At 39.9% G+C, this 17271-nt stretch overlaps 1 protein-coding gene across 1 annotated transcript; it reads right to left on the minus strand.

Annotated features, from left to right (window-relative positions):
• Positions 1-78: 78 nt before the first annotated feature.
• On the minus strand, positions 79-17093 carry rgs9a (regulator of G protein signaling 9a; the record flags this gene model as incomplete). Its single annotated transcript, XM_083930914.1, has 17 exons — positions 79-235; positions 620-702; positions 886-1024; positions 1331-1418; positions 1979-2094; positions 3984-4097; positions 4373-4434; positions 4565-4594; positions 6336-6398; positions 6549-6630; positions 7572-7648; positions 8904-8962; positions 9432-9483; positions 10794-10900; positions 11015-11065; positions 14684-14780; positions 17025-17093. 17 exons carry the CDS (start codon positions 17091-17093, stop codon positions 79-81), a joined length of 1446 nt encoding a protein of 481 aa, XP_083787040.1.
• Positions 17094-17271: the final 178 nt, after the last annotated feature.

A 17271-nucleotide genomic window follows, 5' to 3' on the forward strand; every position in this document is an offset into this window, starting at 1 on the left:
GGTTGGTTCCTGTGTTTGTATAGGTGTGTGTGACATGACATGTCCCTGTACACACACACACATACATATTTTATGTCTCTACTTATTCCTGTCTATTTTGCTCATCATGGCCTTGACGTCGACAGGAGCGGAGGCTACGGCGGCCTTGGCCTTTTCCTGCTCCTCCTGCTGCCAGAGAATGATGGGATGGATGCCGAGGCTTCGGTTCTGTGCATTTTGCTCCAGCTGGGCTGGACTAGAGTGGAAACAGAAACATAATGAACTCAAGATGATGCCATGTGTTCACTTTGCAGCCTTAAAGAGTTAAAGCGACAGTTCCTCCAAACTATAAAAACATTTTTCTATTGCTCTCCACTTCCAGCTACAATTGCTGTCAGCATTTTTCTTATCAAGCCTCCTGTCTGACCTTGTTAGTAGCTGTTGTAATGCCCCTTAATGGGTTTGAACTAAACACGGAAGTGAGTATCCACCTGTGGGGTAATCACACATCTTTGAAGCCTTTTTGTACATATGTTGGGATGCCACAAGGCTATTTTGAATATGTGTGGTCAGCATGTATTCATGTGCAGCGGTTGCTAGACAGAAAGTCAAAAAGGTAAGGTGAGGATCAGCCACCAACCTGAAGTTATGAAGCTCAGGGTTCTGTGCCTTCTTCTGGATGTCTTTGTACACCGGTGACTTGAGGTAACGGAAGAAAGTATCCTGCAGCGATGAAAGCACATGATCCCCTTCATCACACTGCTCTGTACATGCTCTTTGACAGTGATCTCAGCAGATCCTCACATTCATCATAAACACATGAATGAATGAATAATAGGCATTATTAGCTACAGGGTAAAACAAATGGGACTTTTGCCTCTTTGCCTCAACAGTACACAGACGCACCTTTTTCATGAGCAGGAAGACGTGTGTCTGGGCTGCATCCAGCACGTAGCGGTGGGGATGCTCCAGTCCTTTAACTGTCAGACCCATCGTCCTGCCATCAATGTTGATCCAGCGGGGAGCACCAGGGGCCAGGAAGGTCCTGAACACACAGACACCTCAGAACAATATCTATCTATCAATATCTAACTCTGTTTGAGAATACAATACAACTAAAACAACGCATTTTCTCAGCTATGGATCACACTTTTTTTCTGCTAAAGTTAGAATATGTCAGTTCTGTATTTGTGGTTTGTCTTTTTGCTCTTTGGATTTAACTGGGTGTGACTATTGGAAAAAGGTGATGACAATCAAGCCTGATCAAGCCACACCCACACAGGCCTGATGAAGCATATTCATCAGAGAGAGAGAGAGAGAGATTACAATGAGAACCATTTTTTTTGCTTACTTGAAAATGGTCTCAGCTTTTGATGACATGGAAGATGCAGTGCCCCACTTCAGTTCTTCAGCTGCCTCCCAAAAAGCCAAGTTTTCCCCTGACAAACAAACACACACACACACACACACACACACACACACACACACACACACACACACACACACACACATCATAGCATAAAATCCATTTTGTCCAAAGAAGGAACCTCCTGTAAGGACACATTGTCAACCTTTGACGCCTCGAGGAACATAAGGAAAGCTGCAGTATGTAATTCTGAAGTGCTGCTCGTATCTGATGTTTTGGATGGTTGATGGTTTATCAAATATATTGTCCCAAGTGCTTCGCTTATTGTCTTGAGAAACACTCACTTGTGCATTAAAATATATCTCACATGTAAGCTGCATGTCTTGGGATCTTGTTTTTGCTCCTTATTCCCATGCGTTCTGCATATAGGAACTGAAAAATGTAACATCAAAAATATCTCATGGGAGGAGGAACAATACCACAATTTAGACCCATTTAGTACCCAAGTACCCAAAACAAGAAATAGAAATAGAAATGCATAAACCATCAAACCATCTCAGGAATGCTCAGACGGGTTCAACACAAGATATTCATGAACGCTTTAACTGAACTGAAAATCATTTTGCAACATACCGCTGAACTCCTTCTTGAGGAAGACCTTGAAGTCGTCTCGGCCCCGCAGGTCGCTGAGCAGCTCGAACAAGCTGAAGGACCAGCGCTCTACTCGCATCTTAGTGGGAACGTCAACTCTGGACACAAACACAGGCTGAGTCACTCACTGCTCATACATGACTGGGCCTTTAAAAAGTATCCACACTACACTTTCACAGACATACAAGCTGCTATGTGACACATTTACAAAGCCAACCCATCTGTTTAGAGTGTTATCAATATTCAACCTAATTTAATTTACACAATTCAGATTCACAAATGTGTTTTGTATCGTACAAATGAAATAAAGATTGACAAATATGTTTTATCTGTCTATTAACCATAGCTATACCTGTTTATCTTTATAGTAATAATCATAATAACCACAAATGTTATTTACACAGCACTTTCATTAACAAGGTTTTGCTTTTCAGGAAAAAAAACCAAAAAGATATCAACAAAAATCGACAATAAAACAAAGGTAAAATACAAACAACAGAGTGATCATGAAAACTAGTGATGTCCAAATAAAGTTTCACGAAGCATTAGTTGCATTTGTTGACCCCAGCAGATGGCGCTCTTGATTTAAAGAAATAGACTCAAATGGTAATTCAGTGTGTTTTCAACCTTTTGTTGAACATAGAGCTCCACTAGTGGACTAGTGGAAAATGCTAAGAACATTTTTAAAAACTTGATTGATGACGCTGGAGGTCCTGTTTGTTCAGCATTTAGCGTAAATGTCATGGTTGAAGGGTCCCAATGATGGAACTTGTGGTCTGAGTTGGTGCAGATCCCATACCAGACCAGCATGCAGCTGGTTAGGATGCTCTTTATGGTTCTCCTGTAGAAGGTGGACAGGATGGTTGGGGGAGGGCTGGCTCTTATCAGACAGTGGATTCGGTGGAGATGCTGTTGTGCGATCCTAACCAGCGGAGGTAATCAGCAATGTGTACACTGGGAAACATGTTGCTCCTGACTTTCTCCATGCAGGATCCGTTCTGTTCATTATCCACATGGAGATAAGTTGTTTTCTTGACTTCAGTGTGCAAGCTGCTCCACCTCACCTCTGTATGCTGCCTCATTGCCGTTGTAGATGAGGCCCACCAGTGTTGTGTCATCTGCAAACTTGATAATATGGTTGCAGTCATATTTGGCAGAGCAGTCATTTGTGTGAACACCAGAGGGCAGAGCACACATCCCTGGGGGGCGCCAGGGCTGAGTGTGGTGCTGAGGTGATATTCCAGATGCACAGAGAGGTCTCTCTGTGATACCAACTTGAAAAGCAGCTTCAGGAGAATGTGCTTTGGCAGGTTAGCCCTTACAAGGCCTGCTATGCCCCTAGATTCAAAGGCAGCATCTTAGGTTTTCAGCAGCGCACATACCTCACTGGGCATCTACGGCTTCTGGTTAGCACTTATGATGATGTCCTTGGAGATGGTGACATCAGGTCAGTTACATGTCCATAGGTGGCAGCTTCCTTGAACATATTCCAGTCTGTGCAGTGAAAACAGTCCTTGTAGGGCTGAGGTAGCTCCAGTAGGTCAAACTCTGATCTGCTTCAAAACTGGTTCAACCTGTTCAAGATGTGGTGTGAGCAGCTATGGTGGAGGCAGGGTGCAGCCTTGTATGAATCTCAGATGTCTGTATAAGATAGGTCCAGAGTGTTCACCCCTCTAGTTACAGAGTTTGGTTGTTGATTTGAATTTCAGTAGTGTTTTCATGTTTGCATGGTTAAAATCTCTGGCCACGATGGGCCCATTAAGATTCACTGAAGGCCCCTTACAGAACAGAAAGTCCCTCTACAGCCACCATCTTAAGAGGTACCACAGAATATTGCAAGGGAACACAACATTTAATGTGAGGGAACGCAAAATTAGGTCTCTGCCCAAATCTAAAACAGAAGCTCACAATTTAAAACTTATTATAGAGGTCTGAAGAGCCTGTTGATATTGACAGAGATAGAAAATGCTACAGCAGTAGCCCTCACCGTCTCATGTTGAGGGTCCAGTATGTGTCATTGTCTGTCTGCCAGGGGTTGCTGGGTTGACAGGGAACCAGGAACGGGTCGTGGTTTTTGTAGGTTGTGACATACTTGGCCAATCTGCGGAAATAAAACTATGATGAGACACTGAGAATGAGATGAGAAACTGGTCTAGACAATGTTTTCATGCTGATAATCTAAAGGTCCTGTTCTTGAGTTAGAAGATGTTTTATGAGAATTAAAAATCACATAATGAGGAAACACATATCTCATAGTTACGAGAAAGCTTGCATGTGATTAATAATTTACATATGAGTCTTAATTACAAGAAAATCCTTCAAATTAATTTGAACATAGAAATGTTCTCAAATTGATAAGAAACCAAAGGAACTTACGCTCCAAGGGACACGCTGGATTTGACCTTTGACCTCATGATGGCTTGTTGATAGAATATGTTCTGGAATAAAAGAGGAATACAAATTTTAAATTTTATAAATCGAAGGATCATCTCTCTAGATCATCGAAGAACATTAGGGCCACACAGGAAAAATATATATATAGAGTTCTGACTTTAAAGTATGACTAACCATGCGTCTGTAGTTGTCATAGGTGATTTTCTGAGAAAAAAAGAAGACAAAAAATGTTTTGATGGGAACACTTTGTCTAGCTGATATTACTATGACAAGCGCAATAAAGGCTCTATAGGTAGGGTATGATAGGGGACTGAGCACAGAGGAATATCCTGATGCTAACTACGGTGTTACAGCTAAAGAAAGCTACTACTGGAAAATAACAAAAAATGTCCCTCCAGGGTAAATGATTCTTCATCTTGCAGAGTTTTCTGTGGTCACTGTAGCCCAAAACATTGACTAGAAATCATAATAAATTTGCAGCACCTTTTCAGAAAAAATGGTCCTGTGCAATAAAGATTCAAACTTACTTAATGTATGGTTTTGTAAAGGCTCATTTAAAGGCTGAACATGGAGAATGAGCAGAACACCGCCATCTAGTGTCTCAAGATCGTAGTCGTAACAACAAAAAACAATTCCAGCAGTCGGGTTGCCAGGTTTGTTGCTGAGTTTGTCAAGCAATCAGTCTGCACCACGTCAGGTGATGAATCAAACAGGGAACCACTCATTTGGACTAATAAATTAATTTAACAACAGTATTTAACGTTTGCGAGTCTTCAACTGGAAGTCTTTCTTTAAGTGCTGTGTAATCCATTAGCTAGCTCTCAACTCAAAATGATTCATTCTTTCTGAAGCAACAACAGACAAACCTGGCAACCTGCAACGCCCAACGCTATTGGCTGCTACTATTGAAACAGAACGTGACAGAAAGTCATTGTGAAACCTGTCAATTTAAAAAAAATAAAAATAATTCAGACCAAATTTTTTTTTTTATGGAAAGGCAACATTCTGTACCCCTCAATATGCCCCGTGGGTGTATTATAATTTTTTTCAAATATAGCTTTCAATAAAGATTCTACATAATTCAACCTTTAATGCTGGGAAAAACTGTAAAATCTTCCCATATGCCCAGGTTATTATGGAATTATTACATGCCTTGAAAAAAGTGCAGTGTGTGGTTGATTTAACATTAATCATTATAATCAAACCATCACTATTTCCTGGAGAGACTGACACATTTTAGTGTGTCATTTACACACATAAAACCCTGCTTTACTCTCTTATCTTCCACATCCTAAGAAGATCTGTGAAAAGAGAAAAAGACAGGACAAGGGAAAAATACAATGAATGAAAGAGGTTCTCTTGACAGGAGAACGACGTATTACTGACACCACAGATCCCCAGTCGTGCTCCCAGTTTCAGCCTCATCCACAGTTTAGTTTTTGCGTGTCCCAACGCCAAATCAACACCAAATTGGGCCAAAGGCCACGATGTTGACCAGAGTCGTTTAATCGAAGCGTTTTCAGAATGTTGTGTCATTGCCGTGACAACCAAACAGAAATGTTACCTGGAATTAAATGTGAATCAAAGAATTGAATTTCGGCTCTAATTTCACCCACCATTAATAACAAAGGACAGGATGAAAAAACTCAATGGGAAAAGATACTTTGCCACTTGTTTGGGGTGTGGTAAAAAAAGGATGGATCTTTGTGAAAGGAAAATAAATATAATTGAAGGGGAGAGGAGGAAAGGAGGTTCTGGTCTCTAAGTGGATAGAGGTGCGTCCAGAAGTATTATTCTGCAAAGCTTCAGTTAAGTTCCCTAAAAGACCAGCTGACCTCAATCTCTCATCTGTGTGTGTGTGTGTGTGTGTGTGTGTGTGTGTGTGTGTGTGTGTGTGTGTGTGTGTGTGTGTGTGTGTGTGTGAGTGTGTATACTGACCTGTTACCTCATCTGCGGTGGCATCAATAAGTCGATCTGGACCACAGTCCATAGCACTGTGAGTGCGACGCTGAACATGCACAGGACAGGTTAATGATGAATGTAAAGTAAGAATATAATGAGACACAGTAGACATGCTTATGGATTATGGCATTTTGTTTATATATATATATATATATATATATATAAATATAGTCAGTATATAGTCACACACACTGACCGGTGGCCTGTTCACTATCCAGTAAGCCCTCTCCTGGCAGTCAAACACCACACGATCCGGCTTCTTCCTCTCCTTACTAGCCCTGCACACACACACACACACACACACACACACACACACACACACACACACAAAAACACACACACACACACACACACACACACACACACACAGAGCAAAAAAAGGGTAGTAGGGGAAGTCAAGAGGAACTTATTTATCAAGCTCTAAAACCTGTTTTATCAAAATGCTCATTGTGTTCACAGACTGGTCAGTTGAACTGATTATACTGGATACAGGGGCAGGTTGTCAAAAATGTATAAATATATACATATGCATAAATACGTACACATACATTCACGTATGTTTTGGTCTGTGCACAAAAAACACTGGTGAGGTACGTGCCTCTACACTTCAGGCTAAGGGGGCGACAGAACAACAGAGCATCAGGGCCAATATAAGGAAAAATAATAATAATAATATAATTTTGGTGCCGGGGGAGGGGGGTAATATTCTGAGAAAGAAACTCCAAAACTCGTAAAAAAATGGGATATTCTCTGAGATTAAAGTGACAAATATACGAGGAAATAAATTTAATATTCCGAGATTCTAAAGTTATAAACTTCCAAATCAGTATGTGGTTTTGTTCTTAATGGGCCCAGTTCACACTCTATTCAAAGTCTGGTTGCCTATGATAATATGGTGATTCTGAGTTAAAAGCTCAAGTAATTCCTTATTGTTGTACATGCAATTTTTAGTAAACTGGCGGCTTCAATCTCCGAGAACTAGTACACCGTCGTACTACAGAGACACCACACGGAGACGGCGAGAACTGTGACTGCTCAGAATGGATTGTTTGAGTTTGCTCATACGGGTTTCTGACGCTGGTGGAGGTCGTTGATAGTGAAGACATCGTGAAACAAGCAGAAGAAAGCCTCAGTAATGTTCTTCTTTAACAGTAACATCCGTCTGACAAAGACATCTCACTGCTCTCACAGTGAAGGAAAGAACAGGAGTGTCACCTACTTGTGCTGCTCAGTGGCCTGCATCACGATGAAGTCCCACTTGGGGTTGAGCCATTTATGGAGGTGGTTGTAATGGGCCTGTTTGAAAAAACACAAAAACCAAGACAATATGGGGCAACATCGTGGTGTCGTGAGCAGATTCTACAGTGAGAAGAAAGACTTAAGATACTCTAAAAGAAGAGACAAGGTTCAAGTAGAAACAATGACCTATTGTACAACATATACACTGTGTATGCCCATTGTTTGTGCATGATGCCTTTGACTGGTCTTAAATGCTAATTGTATTTAAATGTGCCGTAGGTTACACATTTTTATTTTTATGCCTGTGTGCTGTCTTAACAATTATCGATCGCTTCCATGTGTATGTTTTATGTTTTATCTCACACTTGTGTTGCTGTAATTTGTCATGCTCATGTGTTCTTGTGTCTATGTTTTTTGGGCTGCTTTATCCTTTATGCTTTTTTAATATTTTCGGAAATGTCTTCAGTCTGCCGGGGACTGCACTGAAAATGAGCCCGTGTGGTTAAATCTGGCACATTTACATGTGTGACTTTGTTGCTCTTGTTCATTATCGTGCGTTGTCCCATTTTAGAAATAAAAATAACAAAAAAGAAATATTAAGCTTCATAAAATAATTGCATTCAGCAATTTAGACTGAATGCAATCTAATTGGAAAAATCTAATTGGAAAAATCTTTTTACCAAAATAAATGAATGTTAGTATATATATATATATATATATATATATATATATATATATATATATATATATATATATATATATATCAAAATAAGGAAAAACACTTAAAACAAACAGTTTCATCAGAGAATTGTAAGTGGAAATAAGATTTCTGTGCTGTTTCTGTACCAAAGAAATAACAATTAAAGGATCTGTTGAAATTACAACTTCCCCTTTTAAGACCACCTTTCCATTGAAATGGGAATAAAACCCAATTTATAAACGTATCTGTGCAAATATAACTGAACTAAATGATATCCTAATAACAGTAAAACTTTAAAGATACACTCCCAGGTGTTTTCTTAACACCCGGTCATTTCTTCCAGGTTCTGCTGACATCTTGAAACAGTTCACAGCTGAGTTGTTGAAACATAAACAGGGAGCTTGGAGTAAATGAATGGGTGTTAAATGCATTTCCTGCAGAAAATGCGTGTGAATGCTGAAAAGCTGATGCTGAAGTATAGGAAAGGTTGTATGAATGTCATTTAAAAGTTGAATAATACTATAAAAAAAGATGTGGAATATTTAAACGTTCCCAATAGTGTATAAACGTACACACAAACAAACACAATCATTTCTACACTTGTACACAAACCTGTTCATGGGGTTCCAGCATGCCTTTCTTGCGTATGTTCCTCTTTGCCAGGTAAATGGCTGCAGTCAGGAAAAAATTTGAATAATTACTAATAACATATGTTACAAAGATTAAACAGTTTTATAAAGTGAACGCTGGGGGAATCTGCTTGTTTGCAGTTAAACACAGAAGACCAGTAGCCTACACTGATGCAGAAATAAAGACAAACTGCTAGCCTGGATCTGTCACAATTGGAAAAGAATTGTTTTCTGAAAGGCTAGTCTAATATTTTGATTCCAGCGCCTCAGTTGTAATCCCTTGCGATGAAGGAGGGGAGAGTGGCTTTCATTCACGCTCCTCATCCAGGTTTGTTGAGTCATTTTTTTAGAATTTGAATCAAAACATTTCGTCCCTTCTTCCCGAACAGTGAGAGTAGTTCTATCGTGTGCATTCAGTCATTCGTGTCGTTAGGTTTCATCTTAAAAAATCACTGAAGCTCCTGACTTTCCTGTTCTAAGCAGTCCCCCACACGTGACGTACTGTACCCACCATAGTCGGTGTCCTCTGCAACCCATTTCTGTGACGGCCAGAAGTACGGCGTCTGAGAGGGTTTGGATCGGACAGAAAGTGTTAGTGATTCTCTGTCTATAGATCTATGAAGAACAGTGGCAGTATCACAGTAACACCTGAACATCTGTGAAAATGTCTCTTTACAGACCTCATTTGTTCTAGAGTATTGCTATACCTGACATGGTTTTGGCTGTGGCTCAGGTCCAGTTTTATTATCTTTCTAATCTACTGTTTGGGAGACTCCTGCACCTCTTTAACAGATATGAAAACATTACTTACGTTGTTTTATTAACTCTATACTTGATGTTTTTTCCTGATTTTATGAGAATTGCTTATGAAAAGGATTTTGAACTGTTGGGTTGTCAAAGGTCACAGCTGTAAAACCTGGTAAATACAACATATTCTGAATAGAGGCATGTTAAATAAAGCAAGCTAAGAGAAGTAGGTCCAAAGTCCAAAACATGACTTGAATGAACTTAAAGTAAAGGAGGAAACTTTACTCATAACCAGGGTTACAAGGTGCTGAACAAAGTTAGAACAAGAACATAAAAGATTAAAAATCAAGCAACAAAAATACAATGAAAACAATAACAAGAATACAATAAATGGACTTGTACTTATATAGGGCCTTTCTAGTCTTCTGACTACTCAAGGCGCTTTCACAGTGTTTGTCACGTTCACCCATTCACAAAGACATTCACACTGATGGCAGTGAACACCTACATACCATCTAATCTAACCATTCACACCACATACACATTCATGCACAGCACTGGGGGTTCAGTGTCTTGCCCAAGGACACTTCGACATGTGGACCGGGGGAGCTGGGGATCAAATGGCCGATCTCTCGAATCGAGGACAACCCACTCTACCACTGAGCCACAGCCGCTGACTGCGTTTTTTATAACTCGGGGAAGGCCGTTCCATAAAACCTAGGCTACTGAAGAATTCAAACATCTCATGACCAAAAAATATGATACGTCTAACATAAACACATATGTGTAAGAAGCAACTAAGTTATGATGTAATAAAACATTTTTAAACAACCTAATTAAATCTCGTTCATAATAAATTCAAACAGTTAATAAGATCAGAAGACCTGTATGCTTTATGAATATTTTATGAAGGATTTCAACAAATGAAAGTATTTTTATGACAAACTGTTTCAGCCTGCCCAGTAAGGTCAGTTTCCCAGCTTTTCCATAGTAACCGAGCTTGATCAGGACATGCTGTTGTTGTTTTAACCATTTGGTGAGTCTATCTTAGAAAACACTCTCCAAACCCTGGTTCCCTGTGATGTTAACTCTAGGCAGCTAAGAAGAAAGGAGGATTTATTTTGACCTGGAAGCGGTAGAGAGTGGCGTCGTCGCACATGACAAGCTTCTTGTGGTTCTGCAGTGGGTAGATGTAGCCATAGGCCACTAACATAGTGCCAAAGGTTTGGGCCTCTGTAAGGCAAAGGTTGTGGAAATTAGTAGATGAGTAAATATCATGTGGTTGGTTTTCTTTTTAAATAACAGACGTCTTTCATAACAAATTTTTTATTTCTTATAGTATTGTACCTTCTGAAGTGGTCTTCATCTTGTTGGCAATCCATGCAATGATGTCCTTGCCTGTGTGGAAACAGAGATAAGAGCTGAAACTCTGCACAGACTGCACACACGGGAAAATGTTCAAGGTTATGACTTCCCTGTTAAAACATCAATGCAGGTATAGTCCTAGAAATGGTAGGTAAAACCAAGTTCTTGGCCAAACAATAAGTATTCACGTATAGACCTTTTTAATGGAATTCCATTGCTTGTCTTTTTTAACCACTAGTACTGCTCAAAATAACACCAAACCTCTGCAGCAGCGTGAGAAGTATCCCAATATATAAAAGAAGCACCAACGGGCTCCTTCCTTTTGGATTACATTTGGTAATCGACTTGAATGGACTTTACTATGAGAGGAGCTGGTACCTGGGCCAGTGGGTAAGTCTTTCAATACACTCTTTTAATATACTCTGGGTTCACTAACTACGTTGTTGGTGCTTTGTTTTCTGTGTAGAGACTCTTCTCATGCTGCAGCAGAGATTTGGTGTTATTTTGAGGAGTATTAGTGGTTAAAAAAGACGTTTTAATGCCTTCACCGTACTGCCAACTGAGCTAATCAGTGTTAGCGACTCTACAGGATTTCTCCGTTAATAGTTCATACAACAAAGAAAACTGTCTCGATGGCTTATTTAATGTGTGTAAGAAAAAGACCATGGGATAATTTTGCGGTGGAATTTCACTTTAACTTCCTGTCAGCTGATGTCATTCACATTCACTGCAACAGGAATCAAACATGGACACATTTAGAATGTTTTCCTTTACAACTTTGAAAAGGTCTATAGGTAAAATTGGAAACTTGTGGCATCCAGATTAATTCAATGCCACTGTGATTATGCTAGTACGTCCTTATACTGTAGTCTTCTCAAGCTATGGAATATAAAACTTTAGGTTTTATATTCCATAGCTATTCCTTAAACTATCTATATTTTACACATTTTCTGCATCAAAGTAATTGAAAACCATTGTTATTCTACTTTTTGTTCTTTAAAATGTTGATTGTGTCAGTCTAAGGTCTGCCAAAGGAACAATAACAGACCCTTAATGTGCTTAAATATAATCAATGAATACATTGACTAACAAATAAAAGGTACCATACATTAATTGATTACATTTGCATTGAAACATTGTCATTGGACATTCATTTAAAAAACTTAAGTAATGAAAATAAATCAGATATAATTAATATACTAATTCACTATTTCGTTATTGGGACTTTAAATGATGATTTAAGAATCCACATCAATATGAAATTTTGTGGCCCGGGAAAGGGAGGTTTGGGGTCCCCTGCTAAAGCTGCTGCCCCTGCGACCCGACCCTGGATAAGAGGTTGAAGATGAGATGAGATGAGATGAAATCAAATGAAATCTTAGGTCTCATATTTATTGTTTGGTTATTTCACTAACTTATGCATGACATATCACAATATACTGTTTTCTTGCTTTAACATTTACAGTTTGTTATAACTATAATATTTATAACTTTATAATTCAAATATGTATGCTAATGCTAGCATGCTAACAAGCTTACGGTGACAACAATAACATACTGATGTGAAGCAGGTATAATGCTTACCTTACCATGTTCACCACCTTAGTCTAGCATGTTAGCATGCTAATTTAACAGAAAGTACAGCTGAGGCTAATGGGAATTAACATGACTCTCGCCAGATGACTTTTGTTCCTCCTTGCTTTCCTTCTTGACTCCGCCTAGCTCCACTCAACCATCCGGAATCGTTTCATAGGAAAGTGATTTCAGGGTCCCCAAAAAATGGTCAGGCCAATCAGGAGCGCTGGGCGGGGTTTTATAGATGTGACGTAGCAGAGAAACGACTGTGGCGGCTCGCATCGAGGAAGCAGACGTCAACATTGATGCTGCGATTTCATCCGTGTTGTCCAATCTAGTGAATATTTATATTTTAAAAGAACACCAGAGAAGGCTTTTTTTTTTGAAGGCTTTTGTTGGTGGAAACCATGTCGGCTGTTCTGTTTGGCTTTTCCCTGCGTCGCTCTCATCAGCGCCACAGGTTGGTTTCCATGTGAGTGGTTGAAGTAGCACGTCAATAAAGACGATGGACAAGTGGTTTATCCAATCATATGCAAGGATTTTTGATAAGGCCCAGCCTCCTGAAATCACTTTGCTATGGAGCGATCCCAGATGGATGAGTGAAGCGAGGCGGAACCAAATTCATCTGGAGAGAGTCAGGTTAAATGGCAATGACCAATATTTGGTCATTAACCCAAATATTGGACAAATCAAAACATTTTATGGCTAAAAGTGTGTGAGCAGTGGGCTACTCTAAAATCCAATGTTCTGTCACCACATGATGATCCAGAACAGTACTTTTATTTGATGGTTCTCTTAATGACGGTAAGCCTGAAAATTAAGATGGGCTTGAAGTAAGTAACTAGAGGCTGTCATGTGACGGGATCATACCAGCCACGATGCCAAACCAGACCAGCGGTGTACAGTTGTGGGGAAATGGGCCCTTCTTCCCTACTTCTCAGCCCCAACACACACACACCTGTGCATTATTGTCACTGTATCTTGTGCGCTTGGGACTAAGTCATAGGGTGTGGTCAAGCCATGTAAAGTGTCTTTAAGATAACTTGTGTTTTGATTTGGCACTTTAAATCAAATGTAACTGAAATTAAACAGAAATCCGGCCACAGACAAACAATACTCCAAACGGCCTCTGTGGTAGTTCCTGCTACAGTAGGTGTCTCCAGGACACTGTCACATCTGCAAATTAGTATTACAAGATTGTTTCATATAATTATTCAATCATTCAGGAGCATAATTTTAACATGATGAATGATGATGCTAATTCAGAGGATTTGTGCCCGACCTCAAAAGAGCAGACCACTGCACACAGCCATGTTGCATAGATGTCGATTGCAATTGGCGAGCAATGCGCTGAATAATCTGTTTGACAATCTTCAAAGAGATGTTGATCTGAAGATATGATGTTGAAAACTTTACAAGCAATATTATTTAAAGGGCCGGGCCACTAACGACGTAGGACTCAGAGTTAAGGTCAATAATGGGGTTCCAGCACCTTTCACTTAAAAGCAAAGTGACCGTCCTGACATCATATCCCCAGTTAATTGTAGGGACGATGAAAGCTCAAAATAACAGGCAGCATCAGCGAGGAGACATTACAACACTAATTAATAACTGAAAGTGACAATCATTCTGGATGAATCACACTTCGTGGCCTCTGCACCACCCAATCATTTAGTGAAGTGCTTCTTGTAGCAGGAGGTGCTTACACTACAACCCTGAGTTCACATGGGGGTTTAGCCCATGCTGACCTTTCCCTTGCTGTTCTAGAGTGGATTAAAAAGCCACTTTAGCTCCTAAAGAACTGTCCAGATCTCATCCAATTGTGGGCTGCCTTTTTTAGCCTGTTAGCAGCTTAGACAGCGAGGCGGCTTGTTGGCATCTTCGCAGTCTGTGCTTCAAAGATGCCCTGATTTTGTAGGACCCTATAAAGCGGATAGCATGCTGATTGTAATGACCCTATAATATTCTGTCATATCTTGGGACAAATATGTGATGAAATCAAACAAGTCAATACTTTTAAGGTCTTATGAACTTCCTTAGGCTTTGCGGATGGGTGTGTTTGTTTCTCAGTCTCACCAGTGATGACATGTGGGATGGTAGTGACGTTGAGTTTCTGCTCGGAGCCCTTGACACCGCTTTTTGGGTCCTGCATCTCCACCATAATGGCCTCCACCTGAAAGCAGAAGGACAGCAAACATGTCCATGCACCATTCAGGAAAAGAGAGGCCTCAGCCAGGAGTGAACACTGCTCAGTTCATGTTTCCAGGTAAATCAGTACACAGTTCAGTTTCACAACATCAACAGAGAGCTCATTTGAGGATTTAAGAGCGTGAGTAAGAGAGTGAAACTTTTATATACATATGCAATATGATATAAGGTAATAATAAACATTCTAGTGGTGAAGGTTGCTGTGGTGACCATCCTGACGAGCAGTTAGTCACTCAGCAGGGTGTGGGAGGATGATTTGACGTGCTTTAGTGAATGTCCAGATGAGTAGTAACTGTTGGTGAGCTTCCCGTTTAATTCAATTCAATTCAATTCAATTTTATTTATAGTGCCAAATCAGACCAAAAGTTATCTCAGGACACTTTACAAACTAAAGATCACACTCTATGACTTATTTATGATTTACACAGACCCAGCAATTCCCCCGTAGACTAGGTGGCAAGAAAACCTTCCCTATAAGAGACAGGAACGTTCGATGAATCAACAGCAAACATTACGTTATACTGAACAGCAGACCCGGTGGGGATGTGACGGCTGGCTTAACTTTTGATTTGACTGGAAGGGTTGTCATTTGACTTGCAAGAGTGCGATCGGTAAAAACCGTATGAGCCCCCCGCGCTGTGATACACCTGTGTCCATATATAATTCTACCTGCCACCCATGGTCAAGCTGATGCAGCTGCAAATAACCATGAATACAGACAGAACAGATGACTCCTACAGTTACATTCAAACAGCCATAAGGAGTAAAGCCGTACCAGAGCACTAGAGAGGCGAGCAAGAGGTTTAAAAAAGGGCTCTGAAAGGGGCTGGAAGCACATCTACTCTTTACCCTCATTGAGAAATTGTGGATATGGCCTCAAGCCCTGTCCAGTTATGCTATGGAGCGTCCCAGCCACGATTTGATGGGATTGGTTCCTGAGGTATGTGATGTATGAAACTCCTGAATCCACAATTTAGAGGCTGTCACTGCAGTTCCCAGAAAAGCTCAGCCATGGTGTTGACTGCTCATTCCACTCATCACATGTCTTGTAGCATATAAAAAAACACCATTTAGACATGTTAACAAGGTTAAAAACTTGATTTTCTTTGAAGGGGATCTTTAAACTGATATTGCTATAACATAAATAACTAATAAATAACATTTCTGGGCTTCAGTGACGGCCCTCCTGTCTGCTTCTCCAAACTGGGGGTGTGTCAGCCTCCATCTACTGCAGGTGACACAATGACTATGGATAAGTACCTCCTATAACCACAGTTCAAAACACACAGAATCTGAACTATCCCTTTAATGTGTAAATAGTAACATTAAATAAAAAGCCTTCTCCCTTTGCATTTTGGTATCTGTGCCATACACATTACGTGATGCAGCTGTAGTTTAGGTCGTCCACCATAACAAGGTTGTTGGTTTGATTAATGTGGTGTTTTTAAATGAATAAAAGAATGACGTAGCCAGTCAACCTGATGTTATACTTCACGAAAACATGTTCAAAAAATAAAAAAGGCATATTATAATCATACATACAGTACAGACATACAGAAACATTGTCTGTTTCACATAGAGTCATATGGACACAAAATGCAACGGCGAGTGTTTTAATATGACGACCAGTGTTCAGGTGTAAGTTATAAAGGATGTATTTCACTCTTTTTATTTGGTTTTATTCCATGTGTAATTTGCAATGTTTTGGTCTGCCTCCTTTTACATAGTTCTGTGATAAACTTTATGTATTCTCTTATATAGATCTGGTCCTGTCCTTAACTGAGGATCTCAGGTTATGCTGCTAACTGTAGCCTAGAGTATATTTCAACTGCAGTGACACCTGGCAGCTAAGTGGCTTTAGAGTGGAATTAGAGATGATCTTTAACATGGCCCTGTTCTTCTGGTGGCAGACTTCCTATGTGAATCTCATACATATAATATGAGATTTCTAAGTTATATGGAAAAGGGGAAAAAAACCCAAATCTGAGAATATTGAGGGGCTCTGTTTCTTTTCAATTAAATAAAAACAAATGTTAGTGTAATCTAGTCCAACTTAATAACTTAATAACTTCATCATCATTAAAATATCTGTTATGATGTACATTAGACCACAATTGAGATTAAATTAAGGATACAATATTACAAATATAATCCCAGCAGCAAGCACACAATCAAACCCATAATGACGAGAAAGATGATATCCACCCACCTTTTTGAAGCAGTGCATGCGGGGACGGAAATGTTGTCCCCGATCTGGACGTGTCGTTCTTATCGTCATATCTGCAGATGGATGAAGAGCAAATCCGATGTAAAAACAAAAGTAAATATATCCTGGTTTGATATGTGCAGTTGCTGACAGAGATGTGTGTGCATGTATTGGACTTGGACACACTCCCCCTGTGTGGGGATTGTAAGACAGGATGAGAAGGATGAATTTATCCGCCAATCAGCTGGAG

The sequence above is a fragment of the Echiichthys vipera genome, assembly GCF_963691815.1.
Source record: "Echiichthys vipera genome assembly, chromosome: 17".
NCBI classification, from domain to species: domain Eukaryota; kingdom Metazoa; phylum Chordata; class Actinopteri; order Perciformes; family Trachinidae; genus Echiichthys; species Echiichthys vipera.